Here is an 18408-nt window from a genome sequence, read left to right on the forward strand (position 1 = left end):
TTCTTCTAGCTTTTGATATTCAGCTGCCACAATGTCCATCTCAACATCCTCCCCACACCAGTGTTCCTCTATACTGATACAGACTGTCCATGTTAAGCACCTATGCTGTCACCATTTCTGAAACTACACCAAACATTTTTTGAATATAGGCCTCTGGCCTGAGGATTTTCTGAAACACAAAAAAAGTGGTGACTATGACACCAGTTTTACTGACATTCTGCTAGTTGCAGTTAGTGTTGCCTTTGTAACTATGAATTAGGTTTTTCACCTGTCATGTCATGTTAAAACATTACAGCAATAACTACTAACCTAGAACACATCTCAGCTACATCTACCTATAATCATATTTTTATTTATCAACTAAAAATTTGGGATTTCTCACCTATTTGTTTACTTTGGATTACTGGTGTGTGCATGTGTGTGTGTGTCCTGCTACTCACTGGTATAGGAAGGCGAATAGGTATCTCATAATGATGAGAGTTTTGCCCTGCAGAGACTGCAGAACTTTCTTAATGTGGACTGCCCGCTCCTGGAGGCTCTCCATCGCTAGAAAATGACACAGACCATGACACTCAGGAGACTGCTCACACATTTGAGCACATAAATACACACTTCACACAAACAGACAAAAGGATAAGAGACTTACAGACACAGGATATGAGGTCATGGAAGACTTCCTTAGGGAAGAGGGCGTGGTCCAGTCCTCTAAAGTAGAGCTTCAGGACGCCAGCAATGGAGTCCATGTCGTGGTCATTCTGGTCCCCTGCCAGCGGGTCCTCACCTATATCCGGACAAGAAAACAGAGAGAAGAGGGAGGAGGAGGGAAAATATAATAAAGCACTGGACAAACAAGAGCAGTTTAAAATGCCAATGTTTGCTTGCTGGATGATAATCTTACCTCTCTCAAAGGCATTCTTGATGTCATTAACTTCCACCTGAGAGCCTGACACTCTGAAGATGCCCTCATGCTGTAGACCTACACAGACATAAACACACGCAGGGTTGTTAAATGCAAACTGAACCCTTTTTTTCCATTTTCAGGATTTTATAGTTCTGGATATTTAGCATTTTTGTGGTTTAAAGAGGTTACGAGAGGTTTTAAGAGGTTAAAGAAGTTCTGGTAAAATTCCCAGCTTCATATCATCCAGGACCAATCACACTCGACGTGACAACACAACCAATCAGCGTGGCGGAAAAGCTCATGCTAAACCTATCACCTCACTGGAGAATTTCACTCACCATGGCGACTGATGAAGCGGATGCAGCTCTCGACCATCAGAGGAATGGCTTCACCCGAGTCCTAAAACAGAGAGGGGGGGGGGGGAGAAGAATTACTCCCGCCAGAGGAAGACAAGACAGGAGCCCGGTGTGAAAATAAAACACCGCGCACTTCATGTCAGGAGGATTTCCGCACACACGTCTGCACATGCACACGCATCGGTGCACACATTTATGTACGGGGGGGAGAGGGTGGGCGCAGTACCCAGCTGTTGCTAGGAGACGGTGATTTTTCCTTTTCCCTTTGTTTGTTTGTTTGAGGTTTCCAGAAATCTCCAGGTGGTAAGACCGTGGCATGAACTTTGGACCATATATGTACCCACTAATATGTGAATCCCATTGTGTTTTTAATATGTTAAAGCCTTGACTTTCACTTGATCTAATCAATCAATTGATTTCTCTATAAAGTGAGAGCTGATGACCAAAACACAAGGCACCCACAAGGGGGAGCCACAAACATGAGATTCCCCCAATGGAGGAACTGCTTTTGATCATGTGTTGTTTCACATTGATGACAGTATGCAAACAGTGCAGATTCATCTTTAGATATAAATGTATAAATTTGTGAATTGGTTATACGTGATAATAACCAAAGTGATGTCAACCTCTAGGTGCAAATACATCCTGTTGGGGGAGGACAGTGTGAGAAAACATGTAGCTTGAGTTAAAAACCAAGCTACAGCCACTCTGAAACAAACATACACAGACGCACACTTAGGACAGATAATTACCTGCTTCCGTACTGACGAGTTTCTCCGTCCACTACACAGAGGGAGAGAAAGAAACAGCACTCTGTCATTATGTCTCCAGAGAAAGTCTATTTATAATCACAACTCTGGCAACGCTCTGTTTGTACACACGGACACATACGCACATGTGTTGAGAATATCTATAAACAGTGACAGGGAAAATAATAACCCTGGCTGCCAAGAAATCAGGCTTAAACACAGCTATGGTATATGTGAGTGTGAGTGTGTGTGTGAGCATATTTCCTTCCTTCACCACACCTACCTGGCAAGGCAACAGTCAGTCTTCTGACCTAAAGGAGGGAGAAACAGGAAGAGGGGGAGGGGAGGAGAGAGAGAGAGAGAGAGAGAGAGAGAGAGAGAGCGTTATAGTAGTAGAAGCAGGACACATGAGGAAACAGCTTCAGATGGACTAAAACAGGGAAACAAACTTCCCTCTTAAGCTGTACATGCACAGTTTAGGAAGAGGTTTTCCTCTGCGGAAATGCAGACACGGTCGGCCCCGAGGACACCCCCCCAAACATTTAAACACACAGCTGCATCCACATATGGTCACTGTCACTGTGACCTAGCACTCCACTCACACACAGACACAGCTTGAGGTGTCCCACTAAACCGCCCATCTCTCTGATCTGCTCCCTATTTTGCCTCAGGGCGCAAGACCTTTCCTGAATCCATCTCCCTCAAACTGGAGGGGCTCCCACACACACACACACACACACACAGTTTAAAAAGTGTGTATGAAGGACAGTGTGAGAGCCCCACTCACTCTCTCCCAGGGTCTTCTCGATGAGGTCATGCTTGGCCTCCAGCTTGGTGATCAGGTTCCTTCCTTCCAGAAACTCCTTCAGCTTCTAGAACACACAAAAGACACACACATTGGAGTCACACTATGTGCAGACTATGCTCATATATAACTACACTAAAGCTGCAATAATACTCCCTACAAATTATGGATGACCACAACTAGCACTGACCGTGAAGTAAAACTGCTCCGTCTCCTGCTGATTGGCCCGTCGCTTGGCCAGGCTGGGCTTACTGAGATAGGATTCGCTGAAGGTGGACTTCACCGACTCCATGCTGTTGCTGTGGTGGAAGCACTCAGAGACGTCGTAGTCCTCCACTGTCACCATGTCTTGGATGGTGGCCAGGGTGGCCTCCATGGTTTTCTTTACCTGGTGAGAACGGAAGAAAAGAAAAGACACGAAACAAAGGCTGTAACGGAAGATGAACCAGAAGAATGAATAATATAAGAGGGAGCAGAAAGATGGCTGACCTCTTCATTCTCAATCTTGAGTGTGGAGAGGCGTGACTGCAGCTGCTGACACCTCTGGAGCAGCTCGCCTTCCACCGGCTGCTGCGCACACATCACTCCCATCTATACCCGCCCGCACACACAAATAAAGACAGTGGAAAGTGAGACAGTTAACAGCGTCATAAAAACAACCTGATTCTGCCCTTCCCAGTGCGCAGACACTGAATGTATTTATAAAGAAAAGACACTGAATAATAATAACTCGAGCGCTAGAACTGTACCGTGTCTCCCATGTGGGACTGAAAGTCAAAGCGAGCTGGGGGGCAGAAGACGTTGTTGTAGGTCTCCATCAGCTTCTGTTTGTCACCGTTGGGCTCCAAACTTTCTGCGGCTCCATCCAGTGTCTCCAGGCCAGAGTGTTTGGACGCCTCTACGTTCTGTTCTGCAGATAGGTAGGTTCTCAGGGCGCGGTGCAGGCTGGCATGGTATCCTAAGTCACAGCACTGCACACACACAAGAAAACATCCACAAACACTGTTGGTAAAACAAAATGAAGTTGTCACCTTGTGTTGATGTCCACTTTCAACGCTACTACCATAAGCCTATCTGTTATTTTGACTTTCAAGTTTCATCAACATGTATACAGTGATGGCTCCAATATCATCTGACACATGATGTAATTAAATTACTTAATTAAATGCTGCAAAACATTGGTGTGATGCATAATTTGTACATTATCAATAATTTATCAATGTAAAGTTTGTGCGCCTGAACTTTTGTGAATGTTGGATGGATAAATGAAACAACACAAAAAGACAAAATATCCATTGTAGCTTTGCTTGGAGAAATGTTCACTTCTTCAGGAAGGTTGGACACGGTTGGTATCTCCATATTTTCCTCAGCAGTACACCCTTACTCACTGTCATTGTCTCATCGCATCTTCTCCATCTGGCTATGGCTGCCAGGCTGGTCTGAAGCAAATTGGTCTAAAACCTAAACTTTTTCGATGTAGAATCTATAACAGATACAATTCATCGTACATTGAACTGATATAGTGAGCACCACTGACCCTGTGTCAGTGGCATCAATCAGGGTGAGAGAACAAACACCTGCTGCTGACTGGTCTATCAGTCCAAGAAGCGGTGTGTGTGTGTTTTCATCCGGCAGTAAACTAACTGCTTCCATGCTATGTAGATTTTGGCCACGGGCTGTCTATGGAAGGGGGGGGGGGGGCACATCACTCTGATGTGAGGAGTGTGGGAAGCAAAGACATGACATGAAAACAGAAGACATGCAGAGAGGGTGACCAGTCTACTGCCTTCATTAGGAGCACTGAAGCTAATGCAAAGAGACTGGCTGAGGGGCAACCACTGGCTAGAACAAAAGGACACTAGTACACACACACCCACACACACACACACACAGTCTACAAATGTCAGCTGCTCCCATGGAGTGACAGAGTTTTGTGTTTGTACTCACGTCAATGATGTCGGAGAGGTCGTGGATGTAATATTTGAAGACACAGCTGTTGGTGGCCTCAAGAGCTAGCAGGTACTCATTCCTGGCTTTGATGGCCTTCAGCCTGTTCTCTGTGTACTTAGCTTGCCTCTGAAACCAGATTTTCAAAAAAAGGAAAGAAATCAGGCAAGAAGGAAAGAAGAAAGGTAATGACAGGTAGAGAGGGAGAGAGAGGGAAGGGATAATAGGTGTTAGAGTGAAACGCCTCAGTATTGATTATGGATAATAAGAAGTGGAGAACCATGTTGCTGTGACAGGCCCCATCTGTAGCAGACAATGTTAGCAATAAGCCAGTCGTGCACTCATAAAACATTCATGAGACACACACATCGTAAGTCAGTGAGACAACAGGTGGAGCACTCTGAAACAGCTTTCCTCTCTCTACTCGTTGCCCTCCATTTCCTCTCCCCCCCGGCCGGCCCGGCCTCGCTCACCTTCTCCTTCATCTTTTCGATTTTTTTGACACTGGAGCGCCGGACGGGTTTCTCGTCGCTCTTGATACTGGCCAAGGTATCGGGGGAGCGCGGCGTCTGTCGGTCGTCTTGTCGGACGGAGCGCCCCATCTGCTTTTCCTCCTGCTTCTCCGCCTCCTTCAGCTTGGACTCGGCATTGATACTGTCAGTGTTGTACATGTGGTACGTCTTCATCACCTAGGAACAAGGGTTGAGATTTGTAGGCAAACATGAGCGTGTGCTTTTCACCCACCAGTGTACTTTGGTTTTTGGCTCTGGCTCAAAAGTGGGATTACGCCAGTCAGCATATTGAGGAGCGCAGAGCATTGAGACTCGATGCACAAACAGCACAAAGGTTTTTTGGAATGAACCTCCAGCGCTGGCATTCCAAAATACTGCAGTGAATGAGTCACACAACCAGCCTCCTCTACTGTACAACACCAGTGTGCGAGTGCAGCGTCAGCCTTATTTCAGTGACTACCACCAGAGTCCTCATTATACTGCTCAAAACCCTTCCACAACACTGCAGACAGTCACACTGCCCTGTCTGTGTGTATGCATGAGCATGTGCGTGTCACTCAAACCAGATCTATTTCTATCTCTTACTATATACTATAATTACAGCACAAGACCTGCTTTTATGGGCCTGGCTGAGCTGAAGCTATACAGTTGCCTGCCCACACCCACACACACACGGACAGTGAAACACACTCTGATTGCCTCAGTCCTTTTGGCAGTACCATGGACATGTGTAACCAGACGCTACGATGCCCCGGACAGCGTGAGAAGACCAAAACAACAGACAGTGATGATGTCTGAAATATCAATTATTAAATCTGTCCTATTAGTAAGGATGTAAACAGTGTGGCCAGGCTAGGGACTCTGTCAGGCTGTAATTAAGGACAGCAGTGCTTTGAGGTAAATGCTAATGTCAGCCAGCATGCTAACACTGTGACAATGCTAACACACTGATGTTTAGCAGGTATATTGTTTCCTTTGATTATCGTGACGTAGTTTAGTGTGTTAGCATGCTAACATTTGCTAATTAGCCTTAAACACAAAGTAAAGCTGAGGATAAATGGTCTGTCATTCGTTTTTCAGGTGTTGGGTCATAAACCAAAGTGTTCTGACGTGATGGTGGCGCTAACTGAAAACTTGTTCATCTTAAGGGACGCTTAAGGTATGTACCAAATTTCATGGCAATCCATCCAATAGTTACAAATAATTTAATTTAAAACCATAAATGTCAACCTGCTGGTGGTGGAGCTACAGGAAAAGACAGGTAATCACAAAACCCATTGTGCTTTATCGTCCACAGATCATGATTTTTTTACACAACTCCATGGGAATCCATCCAATAGTTATTGTAGAGATATTCCGGTCTGTACTAAAGCGGTGGACAGACCAAGTCGAGCCGTCTCTAGTGTGTTGTAGCCAAGCTGACTCCTTACTCTCAATGTCATGTTTTTGTATTGTCTGTTAGTCAGTTCATTTTATATTAGTAAAGTACTTTGAATCTTTGGTTTTGAAATATGCTGTTAAATAAATGTGATAAGCACTTTTATAAAAGCTGTTTTTAGCTTCCCACAACACATCATTATGGATCCACATATTGTGATTGCAACGTCAGTGATTTCACTTACCGTGTAGAGCTCATTAAGAACTTTCATCAGGTCCTCTTGCAGCTGTACACCGACCTCTTTGCTCTGAAGAGACCGAGAGAAAAAGACAGATTCATATGAATGAAGAGCCCTCACCATTAGCTCAGTCATTACTTGGCAGCTTCTACCATCTGTCCATCCACCTGGTCATCTCTCAGTCAACTGATGACACCCATACCCACTGAGTCAGGTGGTCAACCGACTGCCCCATTATCAATCAAGACTACATTATCTGGCAAAAGAGGAGCGGAGGAATCGCTACAGTCCAGATGAATGAGCAAGGCAGTAATGGACTTGATAGACAGAGGGGGCAGGAGGACGACAGAGCTGAAGACAGAGGGCAAGATTACAAAGTTGCAAAAGATAACAAAAGAGACAAAAGAGGAAGGACAGGGAGTAATACAGGCACTACCATTCTTCAGACATAACTGCCAGGAACTGCTAGTGACTGATGACTTCACAGCAACCCAAAGATCAGTAGACTCCACACACATACACACATATACACAACAGCCTCCTCTTATACTTCTGCATAAATATGTTGGGACCCTCCCCAACCACTTAAACGACACCGGTCACACTGGGGTTTCACACAAAGAGAGACAAAAACTAGCTACAAAAGGAACCTGATGTGTGCACACAGATTCACACGTACACACATAAAATTTAAATAACAGAAAGGTAAGAGAGAGCGGGGGCACAAGCATGGGGGAAAGTAAAGAAGGAGATAGAAAAAAAGCAAAGAAAGAAAAGGGGAAAAAAAACAGTTAAGGAATGCAGAATGAAAGCAAGAACAGATTTCGCCAGCACATGTTGAGCATCTGTCTTCTCCTGGAAGAGGGCACAGAAGGGGGGTGGCTGTGGGTGTAGCGGGGGGTGCAGAGGTGAGCTGGTAAAAAAGTAGAGGGTAGTAGGTTGTCTTATGAAATAGAAAGGTGAAGAAATGGAAGGAGAAGTGAGGGAGAAGAAGCTGTTTACATGCTGACAGAGAGAGAGCAGTGGGAGGGTAATGGAGTAAGAAAAACGTAATTATTCATCTGTTTGGGAGAATCACTGAGAGTAGAAAGGTCAGGAACAGAGGGGTAACATGCTGCAAAGGGAGGAGGCGACGGGGAAGAGATTTAGGGAGGCGTGGCAGACGGATGCTCCACCCTCACTCTTTAAAGTGCTGTCGGAGGCGCACATCGGGTGACAACCAGTCAGACCACATCCAATCAAAAAGCCATCAGCCATGGTTGAGCCCTCCTATCTATCAACCGTGGATCATGACCTTTGGACTTCTCATCTTGCCTGTGGTCGTCCGTCTGGCTCAGCAAGACCGCAATAGAAACTGGCAACTATTCATTAGCTCTGATGTCTGTGGTCCAGGTTGAAGCTGTGTGTACTCATTAATACGGTTTGACTCATTAGTGTTTTCTCTCCAACAGTGACCAGATCTCATACACACTCCCGCTGCGCTAACAGTATCACTGTGCATTACTTTCCACACTGACTGAGATGAATGTGTTTGACTTCTCTAATATGGTGTTCGTCTCCATGAGCTGTGTGTGTGTGTGTGTGTGTGTGCGCACACTGTGTGTGTCATGGCCCCTGGCACTACTGGTATTCATGCCACTGACTGGAAATGTTATAAATGAACTAATTATCTACTTAATTGGCCATCAGAGCATTCTCTGTGTGTATGTGTGCATACTGTTTATGACCCAGACATGATGGAAGCAACCCTCATGCCAAAGAACAACCAGCGTGATAAAACAGAAATCAGTGTTCATAACTGAACCAAGAGGGAAAGGAAAAATAGCAGAGAAAGTGTGTGGGTTTTTTTGTACTGGTGTATCAAACAGGCAGAAAAATGAGGGTGGAGGTGTGTGTTCTCAGTGCCTGCGATCAGACTGTAAATGTAATTCAAAGACAACCTATCAGGTCGGAAATCAGCAGTTTCTGCCATGACATTCCAGACACAGACTGCTTCACTGCGCCTTCCACTCACACACACACACACACACACACACACACACACACACACACACACACTTATCTTACTATACTTGTGAGGGCTTTCCACTGACTACATTCTTTCTTACACCCCCTATGCTTATGTTAAACTTAACCCTTTCATATTTTAACCTAAACCCAGTTCTAATTCTTAAATCCAGACTGAAGCGCTCAACAAAAAAGGATGCATGCAAATCAAAACATGAACACATCGCTCTGAAACCCAAGCGTTTAAGGTACAGTAGATCAGGAGGTAAAAGAACACACACACATTAAATGGCCTGCTTCAATCTCAGTGTGATGCACTGACCCTCTCAACTTGTGTATTTACTCTAACATGTACAGCCTGGAGATGAACCACTGTCTCTCAGGGGAGGACTCAGCCTTGGTATTTGCTCTACAAGGTCACAGTAAGCTCTGATCTCCAGGGGGACCCCCCCCCCCCCGTTCTTTCTGTTCTTCCTTCACATCTCCTCTTTCCCACCATCACTCTGCCTCATCTCTTTTTTACCCTCCTCAGACTAGCAAGGAAGACATCAGAGGAGACAAGAATGAGGGTACTGTATGAGCCACAGACAACAAAAAACCTCCTGGCCGGAGGTTCAGCTGACTTGCTGTCAGTCAGTAAATCAGCCAAGGCAGAAAACAGATGCTCGAGAGACGGATGGAGAGGGCAAAAATATGACATGAATTCAGAACTGAGATTATAGTTACTACTGAGACATATGAAATCACACAATTCAAACAATAATTTCAATGGATACTTTAACTAACAGTTCTCAAACATTAACTAGAATTAGTTATTTTAAAGGACACACACTTCATCAAACTTACACCTCACCCAACGGCTCAATAGCCATGTATTATAAAATGTGAGTTGATATCAGGTGCTTAAAAATCTAGCTCAAGGTGTGTTTCATATCATTATACTGTATTTACCAACACATACATCTCATTTGATTGTAACGATGCAGATTGGCCCCGAGGAGCAGGTAGCAAAAACAAAGACTTTGGAAGAGGTGTGATCCACAATCCTGCCGTGTCCTGTGTGTGCTTGAGTGTGTGTTACCTTCTTGAAGAGGCGTCCTGAGTCCTCGCTGATCTGCGCGAAGCGGGGGATGATGTTGTTGAGGTAGAGGTCGGACAGAGTGGCGTGGTCGCGGCTCTCCCTCTTCACCTGAAGCAGCAACAGGTTCCAGCAGTTCACTGGGGATAAAATGCTCTGCTCCTTCCTACACACAGAGAAACAGAGAGTCTTAACATGTATTCAAGGACCTCCAGCCATCTTTTTAGATAAATGACTAGCATTAAGTCTCTTTCATCTTCTAATTACCGCCTTTTCATCCCACTGATGGATGCGCACACACACATATACACAGGTCTACTTTATGTAAAATATAGACAGGCGTAAAAGACATAGACAAAAAAAAACCCTCTCCACCCACTGTTTTCACAAAGATGAGACAAGGCATTGAGATGAAAAAGACAGTAAGGGAGGGAACAAGGCGGCTGTTCTATGTCTCTCTCTTACACACACACACACACACACACACACACACACACACACAGTGAGTCAGCCCAAACAGGGGATTCAGCCAGGGTACAAAACCCAGCAGGGAGAGGTAAGACTCCCCCCAGAAGCACAGCTGTCGCAGAAAGGAATAAGAGAAAAAGGAGAGAGAGAAGCAAAAAAGAGACACAAAGAGAGAGATTTAAAGACTGGAATGACTTCACTAATAGTCTAATAGCTCAATACTGTTTCATTGTCTTTGCTTCAAGTGCCCATAAAGCCGTTAAAGCAAGGCTGTCAATGCCCTGCTTACATGACAACACTACCCCTTTCAGAGCGTGTGAATAAACAAAGTATGTGTGGCTGTGTGTGTGCGCGCGCGCGTGCATGTGTACAGTATGTTTTATAGATGATCCATGGATGATCTAGTGGGCAAAATGGATTATGAGTGAGTGTAAGTGGATGAAAGAAGGCCTTTAAAAGCAGCTTTAACTGGGTAGAAACAGCAAAGAGCTGCAAGGCATTTACATCTCACACACACACACACACACACACACACACACACTCTAGATAGGGGTCAGAAAAAGTAGAGCAGTGACCCAAAGCACAGACATGACAGACAAAGTCTTTGACAGAGGGGTATAGGGTGGGGGTGGTGTCCATGGGGTGGTGAGCGTCTTTGTGTGGGAAAGTAGGGTCTGATGAGATGAGTCTATGACTCATCATAGTGATGTGATATGTTAGTACCGACTGTCACTGGTCAGATGACTAATGGAGTGTAACAACAATAACAAGTTCAAGGAAAACTACCTACACAATTATTATAAAGCCCAAACACTGAAACTCTCCATGCTAAACTTGAGCAATGGTCACATGGACACACGTTTGTTTGTATCACATTCTGCTTCAACATTTCTCTGCTGTCTGTTTTCTTTCCGGCGCGTCTGTCTTCACTGGTTGCACAACATTTTTCTCCACCGAAACAGGGCACAGTTCCTCTATTTGCTCAAGCAACCGTCCTCTCCGCCTCCATGTGACATGTCACCCTCAGCCCACCAGTGATCACCATGGTAATGGCACTGCAACACTGGGTGAAATATCACCTAACCCTCTCTGACCCTCAGCTAGGTAAACACTGAAATGTCACTGGCCCTTCGAAGGTCACATGGTCACAACATAGTTAAGTCCTCAGGTCAGGTGCTGCCAGTGACTCACTCTGGAGGGAAAATGCTAAATGGTCATTTACATTCAGGATCAAAACGCATAGCATTAACCAGGGCGTCACTGCTGGCAGTTTTTGGGAAGTGACCCAAATTGAACAGTTAAAAACTCTAAAGACCAAGTCCAACCTCTCTGTCGAGGCAACAGGCTGCTGATACACTTGTTGTTTGAACAAGACTATAATTTGATTAACAAAAGGCTGCATGAAGAAACCAGTCTGGCTGCACAAAATAGACACACAATGTCACAATGTAGAACTAGAACTATCAGAGATGGTATAATATTGTTATTTATGATCTTTTTTATATTTTCCATAGTGGGACATTAATTCATTTATTCCTAGTTTGCTGAATTATTGAACAAAACGTCATTAGAATTGCAGTAATATTATGACATTTTATCAGTATTGATTGGGATGGGTATCAATGAGCTCAAGCCCAGTTCAAATGCTGATATTCTCTATCGATTCTGGTTCTTGTGGCATCTGGGTTACAAATCCTACCACAGCATTTTAATAATAACAATAACCAAAGTATATCAATAGAAAGCAGCCTTTGTTTTCATTTGGTTTAGGGTGCCATGACACAGCGGTTTATTGTTAAAATGTGGGGTATTTTATGATTCTTTTGTCATAAATGCCCAAGTTAAACATTCACTTTTGTAAATTTGTTTTTACTTGAGTCGGTACCTTTGGCTAATTCTCGGGCAGTATAACTGTGACTGGGGGGACATACAAAATGCTGTATTCTATACCACGCTGCAGGACATGCTGAGCTATATTAGACAGACTTCCTCCCTGCATGGGATTATTTTCACACAGTGATTGTAATTTGTTGTATTAATACAGTCTTGAGTGAAGTTTGTGCTCATCGAGTTCTCCCTCTGGTCCGTCACACAGCAAACTTGGAACCCACCACCTATCGTCTGACAACGATTTAGCCTCTGGGGGCAATGGGCCAATGTTTTGGGGCTTCTGATGTAGCCGGTTAATATCCGGATAACGGATATCCAGGCCAAGACTTCCTCCTCCGTGCGCCGGTCATTGTTTATAGTCCGATTAGCAATCTCGGAACCTCTTTTGCTCTTTGCACAGACAGTTCACCTGCATGCAACCAAAGCCTGCTCAAATGTGATTGGTCAACACAACTCAGACTAACAAACGGAAACCAACATTTTGGCCCTCTCCTATAGACATAGTAAATGAAACAAGTGTGTTGATGCATGTGAAAACAAAGATCGGACTAAACTTTGCTTTCATATATTTCTAAGTCGAATCAAAAAGGATGTTGTCTAATGAATCTGCTATGATACGTGATTTTGTTTTTTCCAGAACCATTAACAATGTAAATAGACAGAGAGGGAGAGAAGAAACATTATGAAGTAGATTCAAACAAATACAGCCACAATAGATGCAAAACAGCAAATGCTCTGTCCATGTGCAGTCATACGACCATGTGATCTTTAGAATCAGATCCCAAAAACCACATTGAATTAATATGTCGCTGTGGCAAGGGGTTGTATAAGGGGCTGCAGCTTATTAACAGTGAAATTGGCCTAATATTTAGCATAAGGATAGGCTTTGAATCAGTGTGCAACTTGTGAGGGCTTCTCCATGTGACCAATCAGCCCGTCAGCCTCAGGGCACACACAGACAACCACACAAACTGACACGCACAATACACTTAAACCGTGTAACCCCCCACCACTGCTGTATGCAGTCTGCCAAATAGCAGGAATACCAGGGGTCTCCATGGGATCAACACACACACACACGGCTTGGAGTACCATCAACGCCTGGCTGTACAGAGAAACACACACACACACACACACACACACACACACACACACACACACACACCTTCATTCAGACACAAAAATACACATGCATAACCGGAAAAAAATAGCTGAAATTCCAGCATGGCACCCGGACTGAGCAGCAGCAGATGCAGAGAGACTGTTACACAGATGTTGGGTATAGAGAAAAGTAAAGATGAACCCTTGTAGGTCAGACAATAGTATTTTTTCTTGCCCTATGATATATTGATAGACTATGGCAGACCGGCTGAAGCCGCTGCAGTAGCCCTGCTCAACTACATTTTATTCTCTGTCCTTTTCCTCTGCTCTTCTTCCTTCCCCCAATATGCAACGCAGGGAAACACACACTCTGCAACTGCCTCAGTATTGATCTGAGCTGCAGGGTGTGTGTGTTGGGAGTATGTCCTCTTGGTTGGAATTGGGTTTCGTTTAGAAGCCCTATCGATCCCTTTTAGTCTGTGACTGTGCGGTTGTGTGTGTGCCCGAGAGAGAGAGAGAGAGAGAGAGAGAGAGAGAGAGAGAGAGAGAGAGAGAGAGAGAGAGAGAGAGAGAGAGAGAAATAAATGTTTCTGGAAAAGTGCACAATGCGTAATAAAACAGAACAAGAACAGAACACGGAGAGAAGAAGAGAAAAAGAGGAAGGTGGCTGTAAAGAGTCCTTCTCAACAGTTTTGGTAATTTTGGAAAATCCAGTCTATTAAAAGGTCAGCAGAGTTTCCCTTTACAGCAAAGGATTACCAAAAACAGAGAATACTGTGTAAATAAAATTTAATATAACATTTTTCCTAATTGTCCTCTTAGAAACAACTGAATTAATTCTCTTAGCAAATTCATTTATGAACAAGCAATACAACAAATGCTACGCCTCGGTAACCATAACGAAATGATACATTAGGGGCCTACTTATTGATTTCTGATTTGGTTCACTGATGGATGAATTCACATCAAGTAGTATTTTACACAAACACATTGATTCTTTGTTTTTTTTTCTAAGTTTATTTGATAGGGACAGATGCTATAAACATAGAGAATTGTACAACAATTTTCCAATGCATAGCAGCACAGCATTTATAGCTACTACTAATTTCCAATGCCCGTTCCTAGAAGGGCTTTTAATAAAATTCTTCAAATCAGAGTGATGGGCTTAGTATCATTATTTAAAAGAGTAGGGTTATGATTAGACAGCAGTTCAGTGAATCCTTCCCCACAGGGAAACAGACCGCTCGCTCCCACCAAGAACCGCTAGATAAATTATACAACAACACATCCCACTGCTAAAACTAAGGAGCTCCAGTGTGTATTTGTATGCTTATGTATCAATGAGGGAATGAGACAGAGAGAGAGAGAGACAGAGAGAGAGAGAGAGAGAGACAGAGACAGAGAGAGAGACAGAGACAGAGAGAGCGAGACAGAGAGAGAGAGAGAGAGAGAGAGAGAGAGAGAGAGAGACAGAGACAGAGAGAGAGAGAGAGACAGAGAGAGAGACAGAGACAGAGAGACAGAGAGAGAGAGAGACAGAGACAGAGAGAGAGAGAGACAGAGACAGAGAGAGACAGAGACAGAGAGAGAGAGAGACAGAGAGAGAGAGAGAGAGAGAGAGAGACAGAGAGAGAGAGAGAGACAGAGAGATAGCAAGATCGACTATCCCCGTTTGGCCAAGGTTACACACAGCAAGACACTGCAAAACAGTCAGAGCACAAAATCACCACCTGGCCATTTCTGGCAAAATGCACAGATACACACAGACACACACAAACTCACAGGACCTCAATGATGACAGGAATTAGTATCCTAATGAAATGTATAAGCGATGAATCAGTTGGGGTTTCATTAGATCAAACTAAGAAGCAGTGAATGATGTAAGACAGATTTTGCTAGTCTCTACTTCTTTCTCATGGAAGGAAGTCATCAATCTATACCGTTTACAAATAAACATTTTTTAAAATCTTTTCATCTCACTTGGAATACTTAAATGGGAAGAGTGTTAGTTGTAAAAGGCACTTTGAACTAAACAAATAAAATCAATGCAGCATCAGTGTGTCAGTGCTTTGTGTGAGTGAGCAGCGTGAGTGTCCCATACTTGAGCAGATGGTCCTTGGTACTACGTGTCTTGGTGAGGAACCTCTCTGCCAGCTTCTCAAGGTTGCGGCTGTAGTCCACCTCAATCTCTGCCTTCTTTCTGAAGAAGTCTTGCAGGTCCTGCAGCAGCTGCACCCTCAGCTCACACTGCTGGTCCAGACACTTCAGCTGCTCCACCAGCTGGGCACGGATCTCTGCCGGGATGAAGGGAAGAGGAGGGACAGAGAGACAGAGATGAGTTTAACGTCTTAGTTAACTTAATTATGCCCGCCACAGTCCAGGTGAAGCCACAGATGACAGCCTACACAGGATGTTTGTTACCCCGCACTACAAATCAAAAGGCCTCTTTTACTCTAAAAAAAAAAAAAAGAAAAAGTTAACTGCACGCAATTATCCACACAACTGGGGAGCAAGCTGCATACATTACTGTTGACAGTGCAGAGCTATCATTAAGATGCGTGCCGCAACAATGTGTTAGACGTTAAAAGTCTAAAGCCATTTCCTCTTTACATCTGATGTGGATGGAGCCCATCTAGAATCAAACACCTGGCCGAGCCCTGACACATCAGCCTGGAGCCTTGGCTGAAATCCACTCCGGCCAAACCGTTAAGCACAGACTTGCTATGCATGTGCGTACATCTTCATATTCATATGTGCATTTGTGTGTGTGCGCGATCAGATAACCTCTTCCACACACAAAGATCTCCAGAGGCAGTCATTTATCCCCGCTTATCACTTTTCATTTTCCTCCTGCCTGCTTCCCCTCTCCCTCCTCCGTGCTGCTCTCCAGTCTGGCCTCAAATTAATAGAGTGCACTCAGTGCAGACACACTCAGTAACCACATTCAATCACCAGCTACAAAAAGGTCCTCTGAGGAGTACTGCCCACTGCAGTTATAGATATGGACACGCAAAGCGTCCAGAGCAACACTTGCACACATATACACACCCTCAAGGACACACAAACACACGATGATAAGCTGGATCAGTGTTGACAGCTGACAGATTAATGCTATGCTCTCATAGCTGCCTGCCAACGCAGAGTAGGCTGCGCATGCATCCTTTTAAAGAGTTAAGAAACAACACACACACACACACACACACACACACACACACACACACACCTCCAATACCCAGTGTGTGCAACTACATCATGGGCAGTCTACCACAGCTGTCCTACCTTTACAACGGTGGCTGAAGATAAAGCGTATGGCTTTGGCCTCCATCCTGGCTTCAGTATAGACTCCCCTCACATACAAAGTAGATCAAAATACACACACACACACACACACACACACACACACACACACACACTCTCGCAGGCAGGCAGAGATCCAGCTATGCGCCTGTCCGACAGCGACTGTTGATGCTGCCTTTGTGTTTAACAGCTGAGAGTGCAGTTTCTCTTTACCACAAAGAGAAGTGGGATATCTAAATTTGTCTGTGACCATCCCGCTCCTCCCCCTGTCTCACACGTATGTCTCTCCCTCTCCTGTCAACACAGACCTAAACACTGTGCCACTAGCCAGCGGCTGTGTCCACTCACAGTTATTCTTCACTGATTAAAAGGCCAAAACGTGGGAGTTTTGTGGCATCAAGACACTACGGCGCATACGCTCACACAGACAACATTTAAATGCATACTCACACCATGTGTCTGTGCTAATGACATGGTGTGAATATTTGCTTTGACAACATGTGGTATTGACTTGTGGCCTGTGTGTGTGTGTGTGTGTGTGTGTGTAATTTCATCATCGCACAGAGCTGTCAATGATGGGGGATGAGTCACTGTCCCGCCCCTCAAGGCTGCGACACATATCCTTGAGATGGCGGCCTTGTAATTAGCCGACCCAACACAACAGCACACATCACATTCATAAACACCTCAGCTGAAAACACGCGCTCCCACCCATAAGGAGCATTAGAAGGTGAAAGAAAGAATGCTAATGCACAGAGGGGTAGCTTGAGAGATAAAGTGACATCACTCGCATGAGACCCCCGTGTTTAGAAAGCAGGTTTAATGGAGGTAAAATTTATTTAATAGGGAGGTCATGCCCTCTGCCCCAAAACCCCTCTCGGGCCCCTAACAGTCACATTAGGATGAAGAGTGACTCTGACAGCATGCTCCATTTACAAAATACAGGTCTGAGTGACTCAGCCAAAGCTAACCCTCAGCTCTCCACACTATATCTTGTTGATACTGGCTGCTAAGCTGAATTTCCCCGAGGGTTTTTTTAATAATAAAAAAAAATCTTTATCCATCTAGACGCTGTTCTCGCCAACCGGAGAGGAGTGTCAGCTGAGAGACGGGGGGCTTGGTACAGCAAAAAAGGGAGAAGATGCTGTCAGAAAAGATCGATGACGGTCTTCCTTCGGTTCTCATCCCTCTGTAACGGTCATCAACCCCTTGAGCCAGTAAGAAGTGGGATGTGAACTGGAATTTGACAACTCTGCGCCCCCCCTCTAGACAGCCCCGTCACATTTTCCAGGCAGATGAGAGCAGGTCTTGTAATCGGGCTCTGGGATTCTACTTTACTGATGCTCTCCTTTCTCTCCTCCTTCCTCCTCCTCCTCTGTCTGTAGTGCTGAGGGCTGTCTGGCTCTGTCTGCACAAGCCTTGTCCATACACTTTTCACTTTGTTCACCAGTGCCACCAACACCCCAACAAAACACAAAACTATTTAGAAACTAAGGACATGGTTGCTAACCTTTGATGCAGTCCATAACAACCTGTCCAAATACAAAGGTCACTCCCTCCCTCCTGAGTGGCAAACCATAACAGTCAACATTTGCCTGCGTTATATTAACCAGGTATCTACCCCTTCATTCTTTGTTTTAGTGTAATGTTTTATTAATATATATACACACATATATATATA

The 18408-nt window shown here is 44.6% G+C and overlaps 1 protein-coding gene and 1 long non-coding RNA gene across 4 annotated transcripts in view; one reads left to right on the forward strand and one right to left on the reverse strand.

The window, feature by feature from the left end:
- srgap2 (SLIT-ROBO Rho GTPase activating protein 2) overlaps positions 1-18408 on the reverse strand; it is a 51849-nt gene that overhangs the window by 6711 nt on the left and 26730 nt on the right. For 2 of the 3 annotated variants that reach the window (XM_046075577.1, XM_046075576.1), the window contains exons 2-16: positions 15532-15724; positions 9975-10137; positions 6893-6955; positions 5232-5447; positions 4759-4887; positions 3561-3782; positions 3301-3402; positions 3002-3199; positions 2794-2878; positions 2290-2317; positions 2010-2040; positions 1240-1300; positions 899-976; positions 647-781; positions 441-546 (exon numbers count right to left, since the gene is read on the reverse strand). In XM_046075577.1, coding sequence (XP_045931533.1) covers positions 441-546; positions 647-781; positions 899-976; positions 1240-1300; positions 2010-2040; positions 2290-2317; positions 2794-2878; positions 3002-3199; positions 3301-3402; positions 3561-3782; positions 4759-4887; positions 5232-5447; positions 6893-6955; positions 9975-10137; positions 15532-15724 — 1810 coding nt within the window. Of the gene's footprint in view, positions 1-440; positions 547-646; positions 782-898; positions 977-1239; positions 1301-2009; positions 2041-2289; positions 2318-2793; positions 2879-3001; positions 3200-3300; positions 3403-3560; positions 3783-4758; positions 4888-5231; positions 5448-6892; positions 6956-9974; positions 10138-15531; positions 15725-16709; positions 16801-18408 lie in introns of those variants that run through there. The other variant, XM_046075578.1, reaches the window with a different exon arrangement.
- On the forward strand, positions 2932-6680 carry LOC123987042. The gene is made up of 3 exons (XR_006829055.1): positions 2932-3731; positions 6351-6429; positions 6568-6680. It is a non-coding gene; the product is annotated as an uncharacterized LOC123987042 (long non-coding RNA).

The sequence above is a fragment of the Micropterus dolomieu genome, linkage group LG18 (assembly GCF_021292245.1).
Source record: "Micropterus dolomieu isolate WLL.071019.BEF.003 ecotype Adirondacks linkage group LG18, ASM2129224v1, whole genome shotgun sequence".
NCBI lineage: Eukaryota > Metazoa > Chordata > Actinopteri > Centrarchiformes > Centrarchidae > Micropterus > Micropterus dolomieu.